This window comes from Grammomys surdaster, unplaced genomic scaffold (assembly GCF_004785775.1).
Source record: "Grammomys surdaster isolate TR1022 unplaced genomic scaffold, NIH_TR_1.0 125925, whole genome shotgun sequence".
In the NCBI taxonomy this organism is placed as follows: Eukaryota; Metazoa; Chordata; class Mammalia; order Rodentia; family Muridae; genus Grammomys; species Grammomys surdaster.
In genome coordinates this window covers 1,847,803-1,867,235 of record NW_021620749.1, presented here as the reverse complement: position 1 = coordinate 1,867,235, position 19,433 = coordinate 1,847,803, and the positions used below count along the sequence as shown (strand labels likewise).

General features: G+C 45.5%; 1 protein-coding gene across 2 annotated transcripts; it reads right to left on the bottom strand.

Moving 5' to 3' along the window:
* Positions 1–202: 202 nt before the first annotated feature.
* On the bottom strand, positions 203–18,720 carry Lca5l (lebercilin LCA5 like). Of its 2 annotated transcripts, XM_028752503.1 has the most exons (10): positions 18,645–18,720; positions 17,076–17,407; positions 15,102–15,616; positions 13,110–13,247; positions 4,655–4,739; positions 3,732–3,835; positions 3,310–3,427; positions 2,649–2,759; positions 849–1,129; positions 203–455 (listed from the first exon to the last, which is right to left on the bottom strand). In XM_028752503.1, the coding sequence occupies exons 1-10, from the start codon at positions 18,647–18,649 to the stop codon at positions 360–362; spliced, it is 1,785 nt and encodes a 594-aa protein (XP_028608336.1). In that variant the 5' UTR covers positions 18,650–18,720; the 3' UTR covers positions 203–359. The 2 variants fall into 2 exon arrangements, with proteins under 2 accessions (XP_028608336.1, XP_028608337.1); XM_028752504.1 differs by lacking the exon at positions 18,645–18,720 and having other exon boundaries at positions 360–1,129; positions 17,076–17,406.
* Positions 18,721–19,433: the final 713 nt, after the last annotated feature.

Here is a 19,433-nt window from a genome sequence, read left to right as displayed (position 1 = left end):
TCTTCCATGCAGTTGTGACGACCAGCAGTCTTGCTGACAGAACTTAACGCGCCTTAGGCTGGCCAACAATCACGAGCTGTGAGTCCCAGATTTCCGGGCTATGTAATAAATCCAATCTTCCTAAAAAGAGTGGGCATGCATATTCCGCCTTCATAATAAAGATGTAGATTTGTATTTAAAATGTTACCATATGACCAAGGTACAGTGGATTTTTTTTATTAGATATCATGCAAATTACCCAAATTACCCACAGTCCACCCAAATACTAAAACAGACACTATGTAAGCCCTCACATGGTAAAAAAGATTAAAGGCACATAACTAGTATATAAGCCAGAATGTATCAGGTGGCTGCTGCATTTAAACAACAGTCTTCTTGTTGGCTTCGGTGGGTGAGGCCTGGATGGACCGCACCACTGTGGCTTTGGAGTCCCCGAAGGCGTTGCTGGCCGAGGCCTGGAGCCCGGGCTGCGGGGACTTGCTGACTGCCTCGCCTTTGCTGGGGCCAGCCCTGCCCGCGAAGCCCGCTCCGAACAGCTCCTCCATGAGGCTGCTCTTCCTGTCGCGGAACGCCGTCGCTCTGGCCCTGGCCTTGGCCCCCTTGCCGAACGAGGGCTCGTAGCCGGTAGGCTCCAGCCGCAGCTCCTGCTCGCTGCGGTGCTTGCCTGTGCCGTGGCGGCAGCAGCAGTGCGGGCTGCCGGAAACCTGCCTGCAGGAGGTGGGCAGCCCGTGGTGCAGGTTCTCGGTGGCCTCGGTGAAGGAATAGTGCTTCCGCGACCGCGGGGTCTTCCTCCGGCAGCGCCCGTGCTCGTTGTCGCCGGCCTCCCCCGCACCGTGCACCTCTTCCGCCTCGTCCGCCCCGGGCAGCTCGTGCGCCCCGACCACCTCGCCGACTTCGCCCGCATCACCAGCATCGCCCGCATCGCCGGTATCGCCTGCATCGCCTGCATCGCCGGCCGCCCTGGCCATGGCCTCATCCTCGGTGTCCTTGGGGGCCTCGCTTCCCTTTGCAGTTGGCTGTGCTTCTGCTGGGATGGCTCTCTTTTCTTGGTCTTCCTTTTTCTCTTTTGGCCTCCTAGGAGTTTCCAGAGAGGTTTGTGGTTTCGGGTGTTCGACCTCCTTTGATAAATCTGCGTTAGAAAGATGGAGCATTCCATCAAACAAGTGGATTTTAGGAGGTTCCTTCACCCCCACTCCCAGCGCGGTGCAAGCTGAGAGCCTGAGTTCCTGCCCCTGTCACCCACTAGAAAGCAAATTCATGGCTGTGCGGGACTCTGCCCCCAGCACAGGCAGATCCTGAGCATTGCTGCTGGGCTAAAGGGGAGCTTCCCTCAGTGAGAGCCCTGCCTCCGGGCAATGAGGCCCAGGGTAGTGGAGAAAGATACGGTGTCTTGGTCTGGTCTCCTGGCCTGGTCTCCACCCATGTGCTCACTGCACTTACACACACCATACAAAAAAATGAATGGATTCAGGGCTGAGAGTGTGATTCTAGGTTTGACACCCCTGCTCCATAAGACCAGTCCCAACCAGAAAAACCTCAGGGGATTCCCATTTCAGGATAGCATGTTCACACACCTCCCTAGACGTCTAGACAAGACACTGAAATGGCAGAAGTGGCAAATACTCAGTGCACTAATACACAGAAGGGGGCATGGCTAACCTTCCCTAAACCATCCCAAATAAGTGGGAATTAGGAAAATAAACAGGTTATTCATGCAAAATACTAAGGGAATCTTGTCTTGGGGCTATTAAAACATGCTAAGCATCAATTCAAACAGCAATCATTTCAATAGAAGCTGAGGAAATGGCCCAATGATGGGTGTGTGTAAATCAGCAATTTATTTTTATTTAGTTTTTTGTTTTTCCAGTAGTTTGGCAGTTTCTAGTAGAATTTAAGTGAAAACATTCTTTCATCTTTAGGAACAAACTTACACAACCAGAGTTGCAAGGCTGTGTATACAGCAGGCATGCTTTAGTTCAAACACTGCAGATACTCGAGAGAAGCTGTTGGTGAGAGACAGCATGCTGCTGTGGGCTCTGGGCAGCTCTGGGCAAGTGGCCTTCCGGGAATTCTACACTAGAACAGGAGCTCAAGGTATTTGCATTTGTTCCTCCTGCTGCTGCTGCTGCTGGTGTGTGTGCATGTGTGTGTACACAAGTGCACGAGTGCATGTATACATGTGTGCGTACATGTGTGCATGTGTGCTTGCGTGTGTGTACATGTGTGTATGAATGCCTCACCACAGTGCGTGCTCAAATAGAATTTGTCAAATGAACAAGTACATTTTCCAAATGTGGTTAAAAATAAGTGGGAAAGTTAAGTGAACACTGGCCACAGGAAATGCACAATTGGTGATCCTTCCAGGAAGCTGTCCCCCCAACCCCCCAGTGATTGGCCTTACGGGGGACACTGCCAAAACTTCTATTTCAACATAGTTGACTTCACAGCAAGAGTCTGGCCCTGCTAGGTCCTCTCAGCTCCTGTCAGGCCTGAGGAAATGCATGGAGTTTTGGCTGGCTCACCTCCTGCTCAGCCTTGCCGTTCCTAACTCACCTGTGAACTATAAAAACAATGTGGCCAGTCTTCAAGATTCTCAAGGAAAGCGATAACCTACAGTTTTTTTTACCTATGTAAAAATTATTAATCACCTGTCTGGGTACAAGAGTGACATTCCAGATGGAAGGCACAGATCTGCTCAGTGGCCACCTGTCCCCAGGAAGCTCGAGGAGATGGCATGTTCTTTAAGACCGTGAGATTTGCTGTGCAAAAATGAGGACGTGGTTTAGTAAACAGAAGATTCAGTGGAGACTCAGGCAGTGAAGGGAGCCTCAGGGAATGATGGGAGAACCCAGCTGCACACCAGCAGCAGACAGATCAGGATCAACCCATGTGCCCACCCCCATCCCTTTCTCCTCCAGACTCCTCTAACCAGGACAGCTAGAGATTTGGCCCCGCCCTGCCTGTGGCCTGGGGGGTTGACTTTGTTCGGGCAGCTGTAGCTTGGGCTGGGTGAGGGTCCTCCTTACACCCACAGAATTATCTGGCTTTGACCTGCTCTCAAGAGCGGAAAGTTAGCTTGGTGATCTTAGGTTTAGATACTCTAAGCAGCCCATTTGAATATTCTCTGTCTTGGATCTACCCCCAAGAGCCCTGGCTGTAGAGCTTATGACTTCGTGTCTTCCAAGATAATTCATGACTTTGCCAGTTGACTGGGCCCTGGACTTGTGGCCCTTCCCTTGCCTCACTGTCTACAGCCTCATGCTGAGATTGCAGGTGAGCCAAGGAGACTTTTTAAAGCTGTTCAGTTACCTTCATATTTTCTCTTAGACTCTTCTTGCTTTGGTAGTTTACACATATAGTAAGAAACATCATGGTTTATTTCTGTTGATTTTTCTTTATGAACAATGTTTCCTTTTGCCTTTTTACCCTATAATTTATAAAAACAGTAAAAAGCACATTTTTGAAGTGTAGATAATTTTGAATAAATATCAATGCTTTTTGTATATGAGTGACTATTTTTAGTTACCCCCCACCCCTCCATTTCTCGAGTAATAGCCCTGGCTGTTCTGGAACTCACTTTGTAGAATATGCTGGCCTTGAACTCACAGAGATCCACCTGTCTCTACCTCCCAAGAGCTGGGACTAAAGGTATGCACCACCACATCCAGCCAGACAATCTATTTTTTGTTAAGATATTTTTTAGACAATGCAAGATTTCAGAGTTCTCATACCTTAGTTATCCAAAATGGGACATCTGACTTTTGGGTTTCCTGGTGTCTCATATTTACAAATGGCAAACTTTTCTTGTCTGCTTGTACTGATTTTGTTGAACAAACTGTTAAATAGGTAGATTATATGTGAGAAACATTTTGTATTCAGCAGCTTTACTGTTCTCAAGTGCACACTAAACGACACCCTGTACAGGAGTGTTCTAAACAGGCAACACATGGTCAGGGTTCTCTTTCCTACCTTTCCTTCATCTGTCTTAGCCTCGGTCTCAGAGGTCATGAGCCTCACAGTGTTAAGGGGAACCCGGTAGATGCTAGGACCAGGCAGCATAGTTGTTTTATTGACTTTGTGAGAGACCAAGCCACTGCCACACCATGCCAGAGCTCCAGAGGCCTGGTGAGGAGATTGTCTGTGACGTGAACAAGAGATGTGACTGCCAAAACAGTCTCATGTCCATGACAGTCACACTGTTTTGTCTGGTGGGTGTTGCTCAGGATTATAATCAGGTGTGGGGGTGTGTAGGGTGGGAGATGCTCTTTTGACCAGAGTGATAGTTACATGGCTGTAAGTGTTGGCCTAAATCCACTGACCCTGAAGGCTGACGTAGACACGTGTTATAAAATGTACCTCAGACAACTTTCCTGTTCAGAAGCTGTACACTGGCTTTCAGATCTCCTTAGAGAGCTCCAGTGGGCAGTCATTTTGTCTTCTTCACCTGAGGTGGAGCAGGAGGGACTGAGCCCAGTGAGAGCAAGAGTGTTGCTGGTTCTTTGTGACAGTATCAGCTCCATTATTCCAGTCACAAAATGCATGCCAGTGCCCAGTCAAGGGACTGTTACAAGTGCCACTGTTCTGCCTATATAAGTTAGGAAAATACTCGCAGATGATTAAAAATAGATTTTGAGCAGAAGGGACTAAAACATACCTTTCGGGTAATCTTCCTTATCATGTAAATTTTTCAGTATTCGATTAGTGTAGATGTTTTTGATTTCCAGCTCACGATCCTTCTCCTAAAAAGAGCATCTTGTCAGTTTCCCAGGAACAATTGCTTTATAAACCTAGACTTAAAAGATCAATTTCAGAGGAAGTCACTGGTCACATGCTGTAATGGAGAAGTGAAATAAAATAAAAATCCAGTCCTCAGTCTCTCTGGCCATACCTAGTGACCACAGTACTGGACAGCAGAGATCAAGCCCTTTATCTTGGCCCCCTTCACTCAGGTAGTGCATAGAGGTGGGTAAGACTGACAACGACAAGGCCTCTGCTCTGCTTTCAACCCCAACAATAATGGCTTTAAATCATGGCAAAACAAAAGCTTTGAAGGTCTTAACTTGTTGGGGGTGGGGGTAAGAAAAGGACTAAGAACCGGATGTAGTCCTGATGTTATACATGGAGACAAGCCTGCTGGCCTGCTGGGCTTCACCTCTGTCTCTGAGGTCATTTCACTGGCACCACATGTGAGCCTGGTGTCTGCAGAGGTCAGAAGAGGGCATTAGATCCCCGGAAGTGCAGATAGAGATGGTGTGAACTTCATGTGGGTGCTGGGTTGAATCTGGGTCCTCTGCAAGAGCAGCTGCTAACCTTTCAGGAATCATCCCAGTCCTTTATCTTTTTTTAAAAAAGATTTACTTGTTTTATGTAAGTACACTGTTGCTGTCTTCAGATACACCAGAAGAGGGCATTGGATCCTATTACAGATGGTTGTGAGCCACCATGTGGGTGCTGAGGGTTGAACTCAGGACCTCTGAAAGAACAGAGCTGAGCCATCCCTCTCCCTCCCTCCTCTTTTATTTTTTATGCTCTATTTAATCATAATGTTTTATTTTGAGATGTATGGACGTGGGTGAGAAATATCTTTTCTAGAATATATATTTCCAGAAACAAAGTATTATGGTCCATATTGCCCTTTCCTGCTTTGTCATAATTTAACATTTAGCTCAGAGACTAGATGTGCCAACAGTTTACAGCTGTAACAGCCTGAGTCCATGGAGGGCAGAAGGTACCAGATCTAGAGCCAGTTAAGATGGTTGTGAGTTGCCACATGGGTGCTGGGAGCCAAACCTGACTCCTCTGCAAGAGCAGCAAGTGCCCACAGCAGCTGAGCTGTCTCTCCAGCCCTAGCCTGATTGTCCCTCACACTGCTTTTGATAGTTCAGTGTTTACAAGGGCACATGTTTTGGTTGCTGGGAAGTTTAGTCTGTCTTTGGTTTGGTATGAGATTTAGCTCAGCAGCGGATGCAGTGGTCGCAGATAAGCTGATGCGGGGCTGAGTGGGGAAGGAAGGGAGCAACATGAGGGAGAAGCTCCTTTGGGCACAGAACAGAGGTTGGGCTGGGCCCAAGGGGGCTAAGTTAACAGTTTGTAACACAATCCAGGATACTGGTGTGTGTTAATCAAGAGAAAAAGAAAGATGGAACACTGTTAAAATAACTTTTATTCACCCGATATAACTGCCCTCTCTGAGATCTATCGTCTCCGTCTGCTAACCTAGGCCTAGCCCTGGAAGCTTTTTAGCTTCTATTCAATCTTATCTATACCTAGAATGTTTTCAGCTTCTACAACTTACTGCTGAATAAGCTCTCCCTTTCTAGCTTGTTCTGAATTCTAGCTGGCTGGTCAACTTACCTGTTCTGGCTCAAACTCCTTTCCAATCTTATTCAAACTGGCTATCTTCTGGCTCCTTCTCATTCACTGGTTCATTGTGTCTTTGTCTGTGTCTAGTGAGGTCTCTCGCAGTCTGTCTCTGTAGGGCTGTCCCAGTAAGACTGAGCCCCTCTCTGCATTGCTCTCTCAAGTAGATCTATTCTGTCAAATCTGATTCGTCACGCTGTCTGCCACTCAATTAGACACCACTTTCAAACACGGGTGCTTCCTTCTACAAACTAACTTTACCTTCATTGTTTGAGATTAAAGGTGTGTGCTAATGGCTGAGCCATACCATAACACAATCTTGGGGTTCACAGTGTGATCACATAACCTGCAACAGACCACAGAGGACAAGGGCTCATGGATGAATTTACAGTGAAGTTTATCATGAGCTCACACGGAATCCCATCAACTAAGGATGTGTTTTTTGGTGCTCCCTGGGGCTTGCCTGTAAGCCCAGGCCCCAGCATCTCACTTGGGAGCTGTGGAAGCTGACATCCATCTGCATAGTTAATCCCATACTTCAGTGATGGGCTTTCATTTGTAGAGATGACTCTGGAAATGAGGCTAATGTACAGAAACAGATGTCCTGGGAACTTGGGTTTATGTGGTAGATTATAGTGTCCTGAAATTGGCCTGATTTCTGGTCCCTAAGCTCTTCCACAGCAGGAGTTTACTATCTGTCTCAACTCATGGAAGGAGGCAGCTGAGAGGCTCTGTGACTTTGAGGCTAGTTCATACGGGCAGAGTGGCATGTCTTCCCTCTCCCGCACCTCCATCCTTTTTCTCTCAGTCACTGATCTGTGAGGAAGGCCTTGACATGCGAGTTCCACCAACAACCTAGGGTCTGAGCTGTTAACTGGCACTAGCTGCACACACAGGAGTGAGCCTTCTGGGCTGTTTATCTTTCAGACTGTGAACCATCCTTACTCAAGCCAGGAGGGACACAGATGTGCTGTCTGACAAGTCCTGCCTAAACTACAGATCTGTAAACAAAATTAATGTCATTTCTTAAGTCATTGATGTTTGAAAGTAATTTTAAAAAATATTTTTAGAAATGATTTTGTAATTTATTTTATGTATGAGTGCTGTATCTGCATGTATACCTTCATGACAGAAGAGGGCATCAGATCCCATTACAGATGGTTGTCAGCTACCATGTGGTTGCTGGGAATTGAACTCTGGACCTCTGGAAGAGCAGCCAGTGCTCTTAACCCCTGAGCTATCTCTCTAGTGCCTGAAAGTAATTTTATGCAACATAATAATGAGAATGGTCTAGAATATAACACCCTTAAGTTTTCTATTCTGTTGCCCTTGGTTCATTATCAAGGATGACTATAGTGGAGAAGCCTACAAGCCCAACTCATTTGCCCAGATGACTTGCTCTGGTGGGTGTAAAAAATACATCCTGCTTTTCCTCCCAGCCCATGCTCCCAGAATGACAACTCTGAGACTAATTATTTATTAAGAAATGCCTAGGCCATAACCTTCGACTTGTTCTCTGACTTGCTCTTAACTTGTTTTCCTTTTTATGCTAACCTGGGTTCAGCTTTGTGGCTGTTTTCCCCTCCTTGTCTTCTTACATCTCCTCAGGGTTCCTGGGACAAATCTCCCCTTTATCCTACCTTGAGTTCAGTTACCTGCTAGTTTACATCCATCTCCCCAGTGTTTTGTGGGAAATCCCTTGTGCCTCTATTTCCCAGATTTCTTTCTATGCCTTCTGGATGTTCCATCTCTTACTTCCTGCCTCAGTTCATTGGCCATAGCTTTTTTTATTGACAGGTGATGTTTATAAGAGATTCTATCTACAGTTGGGAGGTGATCCTAAACACAGGAAGAATTCCCAGTGATCGCCACTGGTAGTGTCTGAGGGTCATGAGTGTTTGGTTTCAGACCCCAGGACAAGGGACTGAGGTGCATATTTTATATATCAAAGCAGACCTGGCCTCCAGGTTCTCCCAGCATCCTTCAGTCCCTACCTGGCATATCCTGCCCTCAACCCTGAACTTTCTAGCCCAGGAGCTGGGCTGCCCTTCCTCCAGAGTGTTAGGAGCCGACTTCTAGCCAAAAGCGGCTATCATCTTTGTAGCCATCTCGAGCCATATACCCTGACAAGAGACTTGTTTTCAACAGCCCGCAACAGCTGAGCACACTCTGATAAACATCTTGTTTTTCTCACATATCTTGTTTTGCTGTTTAGTGCCGCCAGCAGCTAGGTGCACGTGGTCTCCTCACTGCTAGCTAGGCGCACGTGATATCCACGCTGCAAGGCACATGACGTAGTGCCTTCAGCTGTGCTTGTCCACGAGGGCAAGGCACGTGGTAAAGGGTATAAATACCCAGGATTTCCTTTCAATAACCGAGACTTGATCAGACTCCCTGTCTTGTCTCCATTCTTCGCGTCTCTTGCCCCCACTCTCTCTTGCTAGACCCTGACCCTCGGACCGGAACAGCAGAATGGGTCATTATAAAGTGACCCCCGAATGTGGGGCAGCTCGGGCGGTTACACCAGAGGCTCCTCTTTATATAATCCAGGCATTTTGTGCAGTGCTCTCTCCCTCCCTCCCTCCTCCCCTTCTTTCTCTGTGTGCATTCTTTCCTACCCCTTTTCCTACCTCTGCCCCCCATGGTGACTCCCCTGGCCTCAGTCCTTGGGGCCAGTGAACTCACCTTAGAGAACCTTCCCAATAAATCTGCCTTTCATATAATCTAATCTGGCTTGAACTGGCTCATTTCACCAGTGCAGAAATAACCTACCAACAAGCCCACACTCCATTAGAACAGAACAGGAAAGTCTGTGTCAGAATTTATTAGCTACTGATAACTTCACAAGCTACATTATCTTTGTTCTGTGGTCTACCACATTATCTATATTACTCTGGATAGCATGCCTGCTGACAATCATGGGTTCTTTTTGCAGTCTTAATTACTAGAATTAATTCTCAGGTCACACATTACACTTCAAACATGTGTATACATGTGTACATACACATATACACATGCAAAGTCAGGCACAGTGACACAGCCTGTAACCCTAGCGAAGCAGAGATAGAGGATCCTGGAGCTTGTTGGCCAAACCAGTCTAGACAAATTGCCAAGCTCCAGGTTCAGTGAGAAACCCTGTCTCAAAATAAGGTAGAGATAGATAGAGGAAGGCATGAAGTATTGATCTGTACACACACACACACACACACACACACACACACACACACACGAGTGCAGAAATCTTAAGAAGGCAAAGACAGAGCTAATACAGAGGTTGACAGTCAGTCACTACAGGTGGTTGCATATTAGCGAATCCAGGAAGAGACCAGCTGGAGGCTTGCAGAGTCAAGCTGCAGAACCACATGTCATGGCAGAGGCAAGCCACCACCAAGACACAGGACCAGGTCTGTGTCTGGAGGGCTGGGTGGACAGGTGGACATAATTTGAGAGGGATGTGTCAATCGATGGGAATCTGTAGATAGTGTTCAACTGAAGCCCCAAAGGAAAGTGACGGACAGGACTTTTGTCATCTCTTGATGGGCAGCCAGTGGGTGGAGGGCAGATGTCCTTCATTTTTGGGGTTCCACTGACTACTGTACCCCTCATTATGGTGAGGCTTTTGTGCCCTTCATTGGTCTCCTGTGTCTCATGACCTGATGTTATTATGCCCATGCCCATGTGCTCCTCACCTAAAGTTGATTTGTGGGAGTAAGTGTCATCATTCTCTGTGTGATGGCACATGCTTAACTTTTGCTTAGTAAAGTGGCATCAGCCAGACTGAGGCACAGCCTGAAACCCCTGTGCTGTACAACCTGGAGTGGCCTAGAGCAGAGCACATTCTAAACTCCACATTCAACACCAACTCAGACCCACCAGGATGGCTCCCCTCAAGCACCCCCATAATCAACAATGACAACTCAGACTCACCAGGATGGCTCCCCACAAGCACCCCCATACTCAATCGACAACGACAACTCAGACCCACCAGGATGGCTCTCCTCAAGCACCTCTGCCTATCACTTTGAGGCAGAGTCTCTCCCTGAACCCGAGACTCCTGTTTTCTGGGCTGGAAACCAGCGAGCCCCTGCAATTCTCTTGTCCCTGTCTCCCTCAGAGCTGAGTTTGTAGGTGTGCATGGGGCTCCTAGCCTGTTACATGGATCTAAGCCCATCTTCAAGACAAATGCTCCCAACTGCAGAGCCATTTCTCCAGGTGAAGCGTTTTATCTAAGAACTACACATTCTTTATTCCTTTTCTTTATATAAAAATACTATTCTTTGGGGCTGGAGAGATGGCTCAGCAGTTAAAAGCACTGACTGCTCTTCCAGAGGTCCTGAGTTCAATTCCCAGCAACTACATGGTGGCTCATAACCATCTGTAATAGAATCTGATGCCCTCTTCTGGTGTGTCTTCAGACAGCTATAGTGTACTCAAATAAATAAAATAAAAAATTTTAAAAATACTATTCTTTGACAATGTCATATATATAAACATATACATACATATACATATATAATATACATACACATATATAATATACACACATATACATACATAATACACACACACATATATAATATACACATATACACATATAACATGAATACATATATGATATATACACATATAATATACATATATACATATACAATATACACATACATATATAACATGCATACATACACACATATACATATCTACTATACATACACACATATATACACATATATAACATACATAATATATACACATATACATATATAACATAGTATATAATACACACATATACATATATAACATACATAATTCACATATATACATATATAATATATATACATACATACACATATATACACATATATAATGTTTTGAGCATCATATTCATCCCATTCTACTCTCATATGTCTCCCTTTATTTATATTACTAATTTTTGAGTCAGGGTCTTGCTATAGATCTTAGGCGGTCCTTGCCTTGAATTCTCCTGTCTCAGCTTCTGGAGTGCTGGCATTACAGGAGTATGCATCATGCCTGACTATCTTTTTTGATCATTTTTGGCCAGTAAGAACTAGTTCTGCATGTTCCTGCAAGGTGACAGTTTCTCTGGTATGACTTCTTTAAGATGGTGTGTTTCTCTTTGAACCAGTGGACATTAGAGGCATCCACTGTTCTCAGTCACATTGGAAATATTTAGCTTTTAAAATAAAATATGTCAGCCGGGCAGTGGTGGCACACACCTTTAATCCCAGCACTTGGGAGGCAGAGGTAGGTGGATTTCTGAGTTCAAGGCCAGCCTGGTCTACAGAGTGAGTTCCAGGACAGCCCGGGCTACACAGAGAAACCCTGTCTCGGAAAACCAAAAAAAAAAAGTTGTGAAGTCATATTTCCACCTTAGATCAAAATCAGGACTGTGGACTTTTATTTAACCTTGTCTTACTTGTGTATTTTCTTTTTACCATATCCCTAGAACCCTGTTCTGAAGGGCACCAACATTATTCACAGTGTTTTCAAAGCACCGTATTACTCACTCCCCTCTGTATGTCATTTCTGAAACCATTCACATTTGTGTGTGAAGTTATTAGTTATTCAGTTCTTAGCAGGTGACTGGCTGGAATTACCTGAAATTACTGTGCTAAGTCACTTGAAGTGGCTTTTCCCCATGACTACCTTATACCATCAGTGGAATACATAGCTGGTTCTTTTTTAACTCTTAGTTTGTATTTTCAGGGACTTTTCAGGATTTTTTAAAATATTCAACCCTGCTGTATAATGACACACAACAGTTCTGTGGCCCCAGGTATGGTTCTACAGCCAGCCCTTTTGCTCTGTCTTCTGCACATTCTTGTGTGTGTGTGTGTGTGTGTGTGTGTGTGTATGTGTAGACACAGAATCTCACTAAATAGCCCAGTTGGCTTAGATCTTCCTATCTAGCTCAGCTGTGGCCTTGAACCCATGACCCTCCTGCTTCAGCCTTACATGTGCCAAGACTGTTAGTCACCATAGCCGGCTGTTTTCTTATGTTACTAACCAGCATATAGTTTGTTCTGCATCCTCCTCTAAGGTGGTCCAGCGTGTACAGCTCTTCTGCATGCATGCCATTGTATACATGTGGAGGTTAGAGGACCACTTGGGGGAGTTGGTTTTCTCCTTTGACCATGTGGGTCACAGGGTTCTAACTCAGGGTGTAAGGCTTGGCAGCAAGCCCCTTTACTATGCTAGCCCTATTATTTTTTGAGACAGTCCCACATAGCCTAGGCTGGTCTCAAAATTGCTCTATAGCCAAGGGTGACTTTCAACTACTGATCCCCCTGTCTCCACCACACCTGGATGTGCAAATCAAACTATTTGTTTTGCATCTGTTTGGTTTGAATCTGTGGCCATGCTTACCGTGCAGATGAATCAGGACTGGTCTATACCTCAAGTCACAAGTAAGACCTTAAATAAATTATGGGCTATCGAAATATATTCTGACTATTACCATGCTTTGACTTCTAAGTTTAAAAGCATATTCTGAGTTGCATTAAAATGTTGCTGTCAGAATGTACTCCTGTTTACTGTTGTGAAATGACAATGAAACAAGCAGCCTTGTGAAGACAGTGAATTTTTCTAATCGCAATGCACAGTGGCTGGGCTGTTCACTCTCTGCTAACTACAGATCCTGCATCTGCTCACAACGGTCTGAAGAAACAACCTGAAGAAATAATATGTGTAAATAACCCGGTGTTTGGGACAGACTGTCTTGGGGGAGATACCTTAAGCTTCTGTTGTAGCTGTTGCACGTCTGCCTGCAGAGTCTTTGTCGCTGTTTGGGCTGCTAACGTCTTCCGATTTTCTTTGGCCAACTGCCGAGTAAAGGACCGATTGTTCAGCCGCAGCTGTTTTTCCAAGTTCTGAAAACAGTATATATTTCAACTACTCTGTAGCCAGTGTGTCCTCATGAAACTTGACTGTGATGAAACAAGCTACATTTATTATAAAAGGAAACATAGCCCAAAAGCCCCAGCTTTCAGGTCTAGAGAGTAAATAAGTCTTTCCAGCCCAGTGCCCCAATGTTTTTTACAAACCCTGGACACTGGTAACAGATATTCAAATGCACCCTGAAAACCCAGCAAGTACAACCAGGGCATACATAACAGTGGGACCCAAATGCGTTGCTCTGTTGTCTTTGTAGATGGTAAATCTTCTGGCTCCTTTCCCTAGAGGAAGGGCTCAGCCTCGGTACAGGCCACAAGGACAGGGGTCCCTAGAGAGCAGACAGGAAGGCTGTAATGGGCTTCATGCTGCTCTCCACAGTGGTGGACTGTAAGATGGGAGAGCAGACATGCTGGGTAAGTCTGCCAGATGCACCAGTACCCAGGTGCTGAGAGTTAGCTGTAGCAGTGCAACAGGGGCTACCGGTATTGTTGGTGCCTACCACCTACTCTATGGAAGACAATTTTCTTGTATAGTAAAGGATTTTTTTCCTGCAGAATTGTGTTAGTTTAAAGACCATTCCACTAAGCTGCTCCTAAGGACCTAGCAGGGGCTCACACTCCCTGGGACCTAGCAGAGCTCACACTCCCAGGGTCCTAGCAGGCCTATGTCATCGTCTGCCATCAGGTGCCTCAGGTGTGGCTCCAGCTCTCTCTGTCCCCAGTGCTCCTGCTGGTCTCTTTCCTTTCTGTCCTTCTCTGTTCCTCTTCTCTGCCCTCATGGCTCTGCTCCTGCCTATCTGCCTGTCTACATGTCTGCCTCTACCCCTTCTCCAGGTCCCCACTCTCCTCCCTTCCCCCAAATAAACTGCCTTGTACCAGATCTGTTGCATAGTGTGATTTCTCAGGGGACTCCTTGGCGTGGCCCCCAGGTTCCCCCTCGCAACACTATATTTCATAACAAATAATATCATGAAGATGCAGGCAAAGCCATCGAATGCTTATCAGAAAATATTTATCACCATCAAGTATCAGAGAATTGAACGGTCCACTTGTATTTATGTCCATGAAGATCATATAAAACAGGCAGGGCCCTGTGTGGCCAGTGCCTGCTCCCCCATCGTCCCTGTTAGTGAAATCCCCCGGCTTTGGACAACCAGGGTCTGTTCCCTCTTCAGATACTTAATTCCATTCTTTCCATTCCCCTCCTCCTTCTCTTCTCTGCTCCTTCCCTCCCTTCCCTCTTCCTTCCCTCTCTCCTCCCTTTCTTCTCTCCTTTCCCCTTCTCCCCTCCCTCTCTTTCCCCTTCTCTCTGTTCTCTTCCCTTTTCTTCCCCTTTTCTTTCTTCTTCCCAGGGAAACATTATTTTTAAATAACTAAAACTGTGGAAACAAGTCTAACCTGTCAGACTGAGGAGAGACAATACAAGCCAAGGGGCTGGGCAGATAGACAGGCAGACACAATCCTCTGGCAAGAGGAGGAGGCCTTTCACTAGGAGCTGAAAGCAGGTGTTCATTTCAAAGGAAGATTCCCACAACACACTGTAGACCTCTGGCTCACAGGACATGCCCATGTGGCCATCTGGCCAGCTACCTCCAGTCAGGCTGGAGAGAGAACACTCTTGCTGGGGAGCACTCTTGCTGGGGAGCACTCTTGCTGGAGAGAGAGCACTCTTGCTCACTCCAGGGCAGACTCCCAGCTCTGACACTTGTGCTCCTCCTTCCAGCCCCCTCCCCCACTCTCTACTGAACACAGCTACTCCCTGTGGTGAACTGGGTCACAGCCCATGGCTGACTGCTCCTTTACCAATACTGGAACTTCTGAGACACAAACCTGTATTTTTTTATCATTTGCTTCCATTTTGGCTGTAAGATCGGTCAACCTGTGAGTCAGTTCTTCTCTCTCTGCAAGGTTTTTGTCTTCTGAGAGTCTCTGCAGGGCTTGCAAGGTGTCTTTGGTCCTCAGTAACTCGCTGTCGGTTTCTCGAAGTTTCCTGGACACAGCTCGCTCCTTCTCCTGGGATTTCCGGAGGAGCTGTCGAAGGTTCTTCACCTCATTCTGGTGCTTAACTGTAATTTGAGGTAGATTGTCCTGAGAGTTCACATATTTCCCTATGGCTTTCAGGTGCCTAAGCTGAAGCTGCTTCAGAAATTGGTTTTCTATGACAGTGGCTTCCAACTTCCGATGTATGTCTGCCAGCTCGTTCTTCAGCTCCTTGATTTTATGAAGCCTGGCTGACAGGATCCGATGTGTCATGGTGTCTCTTCTCTTGGCAACTGTTTGGATTTGAGAACTGAAAAATGAAGCATTCCAGATGTGCTTTTTCTCAGCTGAGATGTCCTTCTGGCCTGAGTGAACAGATAATGCAGGTTGTTACCAGCAGTGCACAGAGGCATGTAAATAGGCACACGTGTAGCGACCCCCCAGTACACACCTAAGGCTCACTGGATGTGCCTGCTGCAGGCTAGGCACTCCACACATAGCTGTCTCACAGACACAGCTCTTCGGTCCAGTTGCATCTACTTTATGTCTGGAGATTTATTTTAAGTCATCCAAGGTTGGAAAGCCATGAAGTAAATAACACAGAATAGATTAAAAACGACTTCTTTTTGAAGTCTAAAGCCTGTGTTTAGATATCTGCTATAAAAGTTACTCTAAAAATCACGCCAGGTGTGGAGGCACATTTCTGTGTGCTAATACTGGGGAGGTAGAGGCAGAGGATTATGAGTTCAAGGATAGCCTGGACTAAATGAGACCAGAACACTAGTGGTTAGAATATGCTTAGCCAATAGGAAGTGGCACTATTAGGAGGTGTGGCCTTGTTGGAGAAAGTGTGTCATTGTGTAGATGGGCTTTGAGGTCTCTTAGGCTTAAGTTCTGCCCAGTGTGGAATCAGTTTCCTCCTGGTTGTCTTCAGATGAAGATGCAGAACTCTCAGCTCTTCTAGTACCAGGCCTGCTTTCATGCTCCCACCTTGATGACAACGGACTGAACCTCTGAAAATGTAAACCGGCCCTATTATTATTATTATTTTTAATAAGACTTGCCTTGGTCATGGCGTCTCTTCACAGCAATGAAATTCTAACACATCAAGTTATGTTAAAAACCATTGTTCTGGGTAGTTTTATGTCAACTTGACAGAAGCTAAAGTCAGTTTTGAGAGGAGTGAACCTCAGATAACGCCTTCAGTTGGGCACTGAAAGCATAAGCCTTTAATTCTTGCACTCCGGAGGCAGAGACAGGCATATTTCTAGGAGTTCAAGGCCAGCCTGGTCTACTAAGGGAGTTTTAGGCTAGTCAGCGTTGTTATACAGTGCAATCTCATCTCAAAAAAACTAAGAAAACAAAACAAAAGGCCACAAGGAAAAGGCTAACAGTGATTTTGGTTCTGAAAGACTCAACATCCTCACCAGGCTTGGGAGACTGTCTTCTTGGGGTCAAGACAAGGCATTTCATTGACAGTTCAAATTTTGATTCTTTAGCTGAGACCAATGGCAAAAAGCTGGTGAAACCAAGTACTGAGTACCTGTGTACTGAGTACCTGTGATGAGCACCTGTTAACTAAAACAGAACTCTCCCTACTAGCAGGCTTGGGGAGCGGGTCAGCTCTGTGGGGAAGAGACTACAGTTTCTTGTTATTTTATGATTTCCTTAGTTTTTCTGTTTCCAGTTCCTTCCAAAATCTCACCCATATATATTCAGGAACACACACATGTAACTGATTGTGGTCACTACAGGATACCAGCGTTAAACAAAGACTGCACTGTGACCAGTGCTGCAGCCGGGCTGGGAAGCCTGGCTTCTTACCTTTAGGCTGGGGAAATTTACAAGAATTAGACTTTCTTTTCTCCTTTTGTTTCGCCAGAGGCTGCTCTGACTGATATCTGCTGATGGCTGCCTCAGAGCACTCAGAGAGAAAGTCTTCTGAGTAGTCATAGTGAGAAGTCAGGCTTGTGCAGGAGCACTGGGACCTGCTGTAATCCACGCTCCCATTGGAAGCCCGGCTGTTCTGTGACAGGCTGCCAGTGCCAGGGCTACGCTTGCCTTCTGCAGACCTCTTGTTGCTTCCTAGTGCCAGACTGGGGAAATGCTCATTTGTGTGTGCTTCTGTTGTATCAGCCAAAGACATAGTCCACAACCTAATAAAACAAAAGGATGCTTTGGCTTATGGTTATTGGCATTAAAATGAGTCTGTGCTTTACTATATTTTCTTTACTATAATGGGTAATTAGGATGTAAAACAGTATTTTTTTGTTTTTTGTTTTTGGTTTGTTTGTTTGTTTGTTTGAGACAAAGTTTCATCGTTCAGTCCTGGCTGGCCTGGAGCTTGCTGTATAGACCAGCTCAAAGTCATAGAGCTCCACCTACCTCTGCTTTGCAAGACCTGGGATTAAAGGATGTGCTATCGTACCCAGCTCAAAATGACACATTATTAAAAACCATTTTCTTGAACAGTCTCAGTTTGGTTTTATATTATTTCTACATGAAATATAGGACCTTTGGGGTCAAATTTTGATACTATTCACAGGAAATATAAAAGTATATCAGATAAAAACCCTGGCAACTTTTTGATATATTTAAATTTTATATTTATGAGTGTTTGCCCTATGTGTCTGTGTACACATGTGTGCAGTGCTTGTAGAAGCCAGAAGAGGGTGTCAGATCATCCTGAACTGGGGTTAGAGACTTATGATCTGCCATGTGGATGCTGGGAACCCAACTCAGGCTTTCTGCAAGAGCAGCAAGTGCTTTCACCTGCTGAGCCATTGATCCTTTTAAAGGCACAGCCCTGACTGGCCACAATTTAAAAACAATTTAAGTTTAAAAAAAGAAAAGGAAAATGAAAGCAGTGAGTTTCCTTAATTCTTAGATCTGGAACCCAGCCCAACAGTATTTAAAAAAATAATTTATTTTGCATTTATTTATTTATGGGGTGGAGGTGACATACGTGGAGGGCAGTGGTCAACTTACCAGAACCAGTTCATCTGGGCATCTTCAGGTTGTCAGGTTTGGCTGCAGGCTTCTTTATCTACTGAACTTGCTATCTCTGACCAGGCTGACCTCAAACTCTAATCCTCCTGCCTCAGCTTCCCCAGCACTAGGACTACAGGCATGCTGCCAAGCTCAGGTAGGTCTATATGGTTCGTTACAGACTGTTGAGTGACCTCAGAGGTGGACTCAATGTCATTCAAGGAAGAAATGTTTGGGTTCTTTTGGTGTGAGCTATTTAAAATGGACAGCAGAGGATGTCACGAGAAGAACCCCCAGTGGATACACTCAACACAACTGATTTGTGAGGAAGAGGCTCAACATTTCCTCATGAGGCTCCACATTAGGAAGGATCAGGCTCTGGGAAGCTCTTGCATAGTAGCCTACCTCATCAGTAGAAGGAGACAAACCAATCCATCGCAGGTGTCTTTGAAAGCATGGCTATTTCATTCAGCTCTCGATTCTGTTTTATCAAGAAAGTAAAAGAGGCATTAGCTGGTGTAAGATCCTTTTCAATGGCAACACAACATTTTCTACTGAGAGCTTTGTGTGTCCCAAGTTGGTCTCTGCCTTTTGCTGCATGTGCTTAATGCTCGAAGCCTTCTCCTTGGCTGATGGGACATATTGTGCAATTCCTATTTCCCACTAAGAATCATAGCCATATGACCTGACTAGTAATACTAGACTTTTCCTTAACTGCTACCTTTATGATGTACAAACTGTGCCTGCAGCAACAATTCCTTCTGCACAGAGGCTCAGACAGGTCAGAAGCAAAGTGACTACCCTGGCTTTGCAGCTTGTGCCTGGGTCCTTTTCCGGCTTTACAGTGTGGATAGCTAGTAGAATTGAACACAGTCCCAGCACAAAGAATTCTCTTTTTAGGCACATTCTTCTGGGTAGCAGTGGACAGAATTCCAGGCAAAGGTCCTGCTTTGTGAATTGTTGCCTCTGGATTAAGAATCCCAGATGTTGGGCTGAAGACATGGCTAAGAGGTTACAAGTGCTGGTTGCTCTTCCAGAGGGCCAGCATCCACACTGAAGCTCTCAAATGGTCTGTAGCTCCAGTTCCAGGGAAAACAAGTCTTTCCAACTAATACAGTTACACAAAGAATTCACACAATTTATCTTCTAAAATTTTTTACTTTAAAAAAATCTTTTGTGTGCATAATTTTTGTG